Here is an 8,380-nt window from a genome sequence, read left to right as displayed (position 1 = left end):
TTTATGATTTTTTAATTTTTTCTTTAATACAAACCAATGGCCTAACAAGTTTAGTCACCAATCCAGTTTTGAAAACTTTGCTTAGAGTATATTTTGATTTTCAAATTTTTACTCTATAAATTGATACAAACAAATAATCAATACAACGTGTAGCATGAGTATCCTTCACCTTTAAAAGGATATTTTAGTAAATAACCAAATATAACACTTGGGTTAAGAGTCAAGTTGGTAATTTCTTTTATATCTTCCCCTCTCGACACCCAAGTATTATATATGCCCCCAAAATAAAGAGACTTGAGCATTAGAAGAAAGCACCTATACCGAACAAAATTAAGTGAATACGCAAAATTGTGACCACTTTATTTCTATCTTTCCATATATAACCTAAAAAAAAAAAAATTTCGAGAGTTTTTGATCCCAAAAGTGCTAGACCATACTAATTCTAAATTATAAATCAATTACTTAAACCCGTAACCATCCCTAAAATCCTAACCCATTTTCAAATATATTTTAAATTTATAATTTTAAATTTTATAAAAATATATTAACAATAATTTAATATGTTTTATTAAAATTTTAATATAAAAAAATTAAATATATTTTTTAATGTTACATTATAATATTACATATTTATTATAAATCTAATTTCTATGTGATATAAAATATAATAATAAATTACATAATTAAGAAATAGTCAGCCTCCAAATATCTGACGAGATTCCGGGTTTGGACAGCTAACTCGGCCTTTTAACAGGCCTAAAGTGCACCTCCAACCCTAGAGAAATCAAGCATCTAAATGAAACCACTCGTCACCGTTGATTTTTTACTATAAAAGACTCCATTAGGGTTTAGTGATAGATCTTTATTCTCTTTACACTCTCTCAAAGCTCGGCTGCTAACCCCTGTGCTCAAAGCTATGGTAAATCTCAATCTCCTCACAATACTTTATTATCTTTATATATTTTTCTAATTTACTCTTTTTTTTTGTTAATTTAGGTTCTCTTAAATCTGTTTTTGTACCCTTTTTAATGTCAGATTCCTGTTTGTTCTTCGTTTTTTATTGATTAAAATTCATGAAAACATGAAATACTGGATGCATTTTCTTTACGATGTTACAATTTTGTTTGAGAAAAGAATCAATAGAATGAGCTAATCTCTTGTTTTCCTGTAATATATTTAACTTCAGTCTATAAGCAGTGTCTTCGAGGTGTTTTTTATTTTTTTGTCATTTTCCTTTTTTCCTGAATTCTTTAGTAGAATTGACCCGAATCGAAGCAAGCATCAAGAAATTAAAGCTGTTTATTATTATTTTTCATTGGAAAGATTTAGGAAATGTTTGGTTGTTTGTTTTGCAATTTCGTTTTTTACTTCCAGAAGAGAAATGAAAATAAACGTGTTTATAGAAGATAACATTGTTTACTGATTGTTAATATTATCTCTTAAAGCTGAAAAATTATGGTGGTAAGTATTGATGTAATGTAAAATATTTGTAATTGTGAAAAGCATGTGACTTAAGTACTTAACTTATGCTTATATTTCTTTGACTAGCTATCTTTCTTTTAATTACCTACGTTTGATCTATATTTGGACATAGAATTAGGAAATAAATCTGCCAAGATCCCCAAAAACATGGAAAAACTTGAAAAAAATGTTGAACATACTCTCTATGACATTTACATTCGAGTCTAAATAACATAGTACTTATCAGTTCTATAGGTTTAATTGTGTTTGAAATGGTTATCATAGATGCTTCCACATTTTGCTGAGTTGGTTTGTTTTGTTGCCTAGCCTTACGTGAAAGCTCAAAAGTCAAAGGCATACTTCAAAAGATATCAAGTTAAGTTCAAGAGAAGACGAGGTATGATACTGATGCCTGTACCTTAAATAGTGATATGCAGATCTGTCCTTGCTTTCTTTGATGTTTTAATACATTTTTAATCTTGTAGAGGGCAAGACTGACTACCGGGCTAGGAACCGTCTTATCAATCAGGATAAGAACAAGTACAATACCCCAAAATATCGTTTGGTTGCAAGATTTGTATCCTAATATTTGACTGACTGTCTTCCCCCCCCACCCCCACTACCTCACTTTCATTTGGTTTATGATGTGGGTAGCAACTAGCAAGCAGCCATTTTTTATACCAACTTCTGTGGAGTAATTTGTTCCGACAGCCTGATAATTTGTTTGAGGCTACCAAGATTTTCTATATGCAATTATATGTGCTAAACTATATTGATTATTCTTTCATTTTTTACATTATTCTTCGTATAAACATTTTTGGGCCGCTGGTTAACATTCCAACCTTAACACATTTATTAGACCAATAAGGATATAGTTGCACAAATTATACATGCTAGTATTTCTGGTGATATAGTTCTTGCAGCAGCTTATGCTCATGAACTTCCCCGCTATGGACTTGAAGTGGGCCTTACCAATTATGCTGCAGGTGTGTCATTTTCTTCTGTATGAATGTTCAAATGGTCTTTTTACTCCCTGGTTGAGGGTGGTATCTTACTTGATGATGCTTCAAACACAGCTTATTGTGTTGGACTCCTCTTGGCTCGCCGAACACTGAAGCAACTGGAGATGGATGCTGAGTATGAGGGAAATGTTGAGGTATGCATGTGCCATTGTTTTTAAGGCTTGAAGAATTATGGGTTGTTTACATCTTTCGTTTAGATGTATGATAAGTTTGTAAATCATGTGTCATTTGCTCGCAGGCAACTGGGGAGGACTTCACTGTTGAACCAGCAGAGACAAGGAGGCCATTTCGTGCGCTTCTTGATGTTGGTCTTATCAGAACTACTACTGGTAACCGTGTTTTTGGTGTTCTCAAGGTAAGTGGAACCTTTTCCTATTTATGGGTCCTGATGCAGGTTGTGCTCATTGGTTTTCTTTGTCCAAGTCTTATCAAAGTTGTGGATTCTTTTGATCATACCTAGACTAGGCAAATTTTCTAACTTACCAAAGTTGGATAAATATAAAATACCTAAGCCATGTTTATGATACAAGAAAAATATACAAAAATAACACAAATATATGAATTTCCCAGTGCATTGATATTTCTCATCTGTATACCTCAACATTTCTTTCAGTGCATGTACCATTGTTGAGGTTGAGGTGTTAATCTGGAAGTGAAAGAAATAGTTTGGTATGTATTTGGAACCCTAAACCCTAATAGTTTGGTATGCATTTGAAACCCTAAACCCTAAACCCTATTTGTTGAGGTTAAATTTCTGGAAGTGAAAGAGAAGAGTTGTGTGTGTATCGGAACAATTGTTTTGATATGATAAAATTTTGTGCAATGAGTATTTAAGATTTTCTGTTTATATTAGCAGCTAGGCCATGCTTTCATGCCATTTATTGCTGAGCAAAATTATTCTTGAATATTATCTTTTAGCTCAACAATCTTCCACTTGCATTTTCTGTTCATTCAGTTTTAATGTGTAGTCCTGTTTCATTTTAGGGGGCTCTGGATGGGGGAATTGATATTCCTCACAGTGACAAGAGGTTTGCTGGATTTAACAAGGACAGTAAGCAACTTGATCCTGAAGTTCACCGCAAATACATTTACGGTGGCCATGTTGCTGCATACATGAGGGTAAGGTTTAAAGTTTATGAAGTGGTGGTTAGAGGGGAGTGATGATGGTGTTGAAGTTCTCTCTCTTGTCTTAATTTGGAAACAGTTTCATATCTTGTTGTCTGCAAGTCTCACTTTGTCAAGTTGACAGAATTTAATGGAAGATGAGCCAGAGAAGTACCAGTCTCACTTCAGTGAGTACATTAAGAGAAGCATTGAGCCTGACACCATAGAGGGAATGTACAAGAAGGTCCATGCCGCCATTCGTGCAAGTCCAGAAGCAAAGAAATCCGAGAAGGCTCCTCCCAAGGAACACAAGAGGTATAAGCTTCTTTCTCTTTCTTCTTGCAATTTACTTATTAACGTAGTTCAGATAGCCTATTAAATCAGGCATGACTGACCAAACTAGTTAGTTATATAATCTCGAAAGAAAACTTGATTTTATTCCATACGTGGTTCTGCATGATAGGTACAACCTGAAGAAGCTGTCTTACGAGGAAAGGAAGGCGAAGTTGATTGATAGGTTGAAGGCTTTGAATTCAGCTGCCGGAGTTGATAATGATTCTGATGAGGATGATTGATCAAGCCGCTGAAGTTGATGCTACGGTTGAGGAAAACACTGGGTGAATTCAGCATCGGAATTTTTGTTTTTGTTTTTTTTTTTTTCTAAAATTTCATCCTTTTGCTGCTAGAATTAAAAAAAAAAGGACTGAAGGCTTTGCTTCTTTATTAGGTATATGAGGAACTGGCATTTTTGCCTGCTGCTTCCGTTATTTGATAGTTTAATTATATAAGTACTATTCTATTCGTGGCTTCTAAATCTTCACTCCCGGCAGATTCAAGATTAGAGCTGTTGAGACGGGTTAATCGTTTCCAGTAACTTATTCGAAGATAATCAGTAAAAACCTTGGATTCGAGTGATTTTTACCGATAGTAACAAATATCCTGTTGAAGATATTAATCTAATAATATAAATTAAGGTTAAAGTATTTGTTTATATTAAAAATTGAATTTTATTTCTTAAACAAAATTGTGAGCAAATTCATAATTTGATTAAAATTTATTTGTTATTTGATTATCTTGCCTGTTATGTGGATAAAAATTTTAAAAAATAAAATAAAATAATTAAAATATTAATTAATTTTTTAATTTAACGTATAAAAAACAAGTAAATAGCAGCCTTCATAGAAATTTCAGCAAGCCAGCGTGACTTATTTAATTATTTGAAATTATTTTTATTCTAAAATAATTAAATAAGTGAATCCAAAGAAAATTGGAATTGGCAAAAGGGGAGGAATCACCCCACGCTCTTCGACAGCAAATAGAACACACCGACGGACCCCCAGAGAAGCTGCGGACCCGAAGCCTGAGCCGAGAGGTATAATTTACAAACAAAAAGTGGTCGTTAATCTTACTGCAAAACCCTGAAAAAGTACAGCTTTCGTTGCCTCCAGCGTTCTTTGATCAACTGTTTCTAACCCTTCCATTCCAACCTTTTGGGCTCCCTTCATTTCATTCCTCAATTCTCAATCCTTTTCTCCTGCTTGAAATTTACTCCGTTTTGATTTTTGTTCGAATTGTTGTTGCACTCTTTTCCCTTTTTATTGGTACTGGGGTGTGAAGACTGCTGAACAGAAGAAGAGGAACGTGCTTTGCTTTCTCGTGATCTGTAAAAGCATCTCAGCAACTTTGCTCCAAGTCCGTGGTAGTCTTGATTTCTTTCTACGTTTCTCGTGTTTCTCAGTTGATTTTTTTTTTATGTTTCTCATTCTCCTCTTATTTCTTCTTTGTTCATAGAATTAGTTATAGTTTAGCTTTATTTTTCTTGGAAATTTATGAAACGAAGAAGATTCCAGGGCTAAATTTATTCATAGAATTAGTTATAGTTCCACAACCATTTGGCCTTTTGTTTTGAACTGAAATGGTTATCATGTAAACGACCTGGCCTTTATCAGTTTTACTTCACAGTTGACATATTTAATTCACAACTGTGAATTGTGTCAATCATTAAATTATTGAAGTATGAGAAGAGCTTCAGAGGGGCTGGATCTCATTCTTGTTCATTCAAACGACAGTAGTTGTTTGGTAAGTAAAAGGTTTCCTAGTTTTGCCCAACCTGTGTCCAAAATCGGCCTTCTGAAGACATTCTTGGCCAACTCCACCTTAAAGCGGTCAGTTTGGAGATTCCTTTTACTTAGCAGGTCTATCCTACACAGCTACCCTTAGACATGCACAACACCCTTACACTGACCCATCTTTATCTTGCAATCTTTATACAAATTTACACATTTGAGAACGAAGATTTGGCTGCCTCTGTGCCCTCTTCCATGGATTTCCTTCCCCATCAGATCTGCATCAGTTGAAGATAATGATGGTTGGGAATGGCATATATGCTGTGGCAAAAGTTTTCAGCTTTTGGTACTAATGATACATTTGTTCCGAGTACAAATGAAATTAAGGAAGATGATGATAGAGGAATTAATTGCTACGTTAGAGAAATCTATTTGAGGTGAAAATTAGCTATAGAACCTAAAAGTTGCAAGATGCTACTTTTGCACACATGTGAGAGAAGGGGAACAAATTAAAAAATAAATGTACTTACCAGACATGTATGCATTTGAATTCTAAAATGGTAGAATAGCATTGTTGTGCTATAGTATAGGCTTTTACGTTAATCAAGATCTCCTTAAATCTTGTTTACCTCTATGGTTATCTTTTACTTGATATTCATGGATGCTTCCCCTGACTTTGGCTACAAAATTACAGCTATGATGTTAAATGTTTCATGAATCATTAACTCATGGATTCGGAAGGCCAGAAATTTGGAAGAGGTACCATATCTTTAGCATGTGGTTTATAGTTTTACTCTGTTATTCACATTGCATTTTTTGGTTGATGCTGGGTTTGCTATTAGGTTCTTACCTATTATTGTACTCTTCAGTCTTCACTGTCAGAGTTTGTGGACTATATGTTTTTTTTTTTCCATAAGACAATAATGGTTAATGATATTTCTTTGATATCAGTCAGGATCATTATGATACGTCACCATCATTCCCTATTTTATATTGCATCTGTGTAAAATATCTGAAATTCATGCATGATGGTTATTTTGCTTGGTTATATTTTTTCATCAGTCATATATTGTATACATGTAGCACATGTTTCTTGTAAAAATTTTTATAACTCGAAAACTATCCTCAAGAGAATATCAAAGTATTTAATTAATAAAATTGTTGCATTTATATGACTTGCTTGTCAGTTATTAAATAATTACCTAATGTAAGCACGTGGCCATCCACTATCTATTACTTGCTAACTAAGTTACTCAAATGATGCGAAAATCACACATGATGTATGTTGCTTATAGTATTACTCACAGAAAAGTTTAGATTCCTTGACACTATTCTGGTTCAGTATAACATGAAAATTTTGGATTGATGATTTGAGGGTTAGTTGACTATAATTTCATGTAAAGTTAATTGGTATTGGATATTATTATTATTATTATTATTATTAACTGACAAGATAGTTTAGGGCCAAGGGAGCTTAGTGGTGTTGTTGATCTTGTAAGTCGGTATAACTTGCTGGTTCACCATGACTTCTTCTGCAAGAAACATCTTCCGATGTCCATCTTAGACACTCACTATCTTCATACTGTGGTGGGAGGTACTGAAATTAGAAAAGGAGAAGGAATGCTATTGGGCCAACTTATTCAGAATACATCGTATAACAGAGAAACTAATGTCCGCTTGCAGCCATTTGACCTGGATATTCTTACAGATGCTTTCGACCTGAGAGAAACCACTCCTGTTGAATTGCCTGAGGTAAGAAATTTTCTTCTTTGTGATTAGCTTTATTTAAGTTTCCGATTGATTATTGAGTCGGTAAAAAATTCATGCTCATACATGTTCTCGTATTGACAAAAATTTGCTTTGTTAGTCATGACTTCATTTGAAGTTCTTAACCAGTTTGTTCTTTTGGTAGAATGAAAAAGGGGTTCCTACAATTTTTGGGAAATCAAAGGTTGAAGCCAAAGACAAAGAAAAAGAGAAGAAGCATAAAAAGCGCAAAGATAGAGATAAGGATAAGAATAAAGAGAATAAGAAGCTCAAGCACCGTCATAAAGATAAAGATAAGAAAACAAAGAAGGATAGAAGTAGGCGTCATGATTCACTCAAAAAAGCACCATGAAAAAAAGGGTTGGAAGTTTGTTACCTCTTTTGAAGCTATTGCTTGATCAGGTCATTTGGCCTCAAGTATTGTGGAAGGATTGTTAAGCTCATGGATATAAAAGTCTATGATGCTGTGCAAGGATACAAAATCAGTCAGCTAATTTATCAGTTATTTGTTCAAGAATGACATTGTTTCTTTGAAGTTATGCATGAAGCATTTGCTTTCGACCTTTAAAAATAAAATTTTCTGTTGCCAGGAATAAAACTGGTATCTAATGTTTCCCTGCACAAGTTTGCCAACTGATTTGTCATCATGAATGTCAAGAAATAATCCATCTTTTTAAAATTAAGTTAATTTCAGAAAAGGGGCATGATGGAGATGAAGATCTTAATGATGTCCACAAACACAAAAAAGAAGGTATTGCATATTATTCCGGATTTGCTCTATTTTTGTTGCATTATGTGGATCATCTTTTAGTGGATCATCTTTTATACTTGTGATATTTTGGTATTAACATTATATACTTCATTCTTCTCTCTCACTCAGGCAAATCAAGGTACAATGAAGAAATAACTGTGATCACTCAATATTTTCGTGTAAATGGTGCATTAGAACTAGACTGTTTG

At 33.7% G+C, this 8,380-nt stretch overlaps 1 protein-coding gene and 1 pseudogene across 1 annotated transcript; both read left to right on the top strand.

The window, feature by feature from the left end:
• The first annotated feature begins 699 nt into the window (after positions 1–699).
• Positions 700–4,388, top strand: LOC107908513 (60S ribosomal protein L5). The gene is made up of 9 exons (XM_041099667.1): positions 700–919; positions 1,789–1,858; positions 1,947–2,038; positions 2,321–2,447; positions 2,538–2,617; positions 2,722–2,838; positions 3,468–3,602; positions 3,733–3,902; positions 4,051–4,388. The coding sequence occupies exons 1-9, from the start codon at positions 917–919 to the stop codon at positions 4,160–4,162; spliced, it is 906 nt and encodes a 301-aa protein (XP_040955601.1). The 5' UTR covers positions 700–916; the 3' UTR covers positions 4,163–4,388.
• Positions 4,389–4,842: 454 nt separating this feature from the next.
• Positions 4,843–7,996, top strand: LOC107908516 (mediator of RNA polymerase II transcription subunit 19a-like; annotated as a pseudogene).
• Positions 7,997–8,380: the final 384 nt, after the last annotated feature.

Source organism: Gossypium hirsutum, chromosome D08 (genome assembly GCF_007990345.1).
Source record: "Gossypium hirsutum isolate 1008001.06 chromosome D08, Gossypium_hirsutum_v2.1, whole genome shotgun sequence".
NCBI classification, from domain to species: Eukaryota; Viridiplantae; Streptophyta; class Magnoliopsida; order Malvales; family Malvaceae; genus Gossypium; species Gossypium hirsutum.
This window is presented reverse-complemented; position numbering and strand designations above follow the sequence as displayed.

Coding starts and splice junctions, on each gene's coding strand:
- LOC107908513 (XM_041099667.1), top strand. Junction 1,859..1,946: donor TAAGTTCAAGAGAAGACGAG/GTATGATACTGA, acceptor TTAATCTTGTAG/AGGGCAAGACTGACTACCGG. Junction 2,618..2,721: donor AGTATGAGGGAAATGTTGAG/GTATGCATGTGC, acceptor ATTTGCTCGCAG/GCAACTGGGGAGGACTTCAC.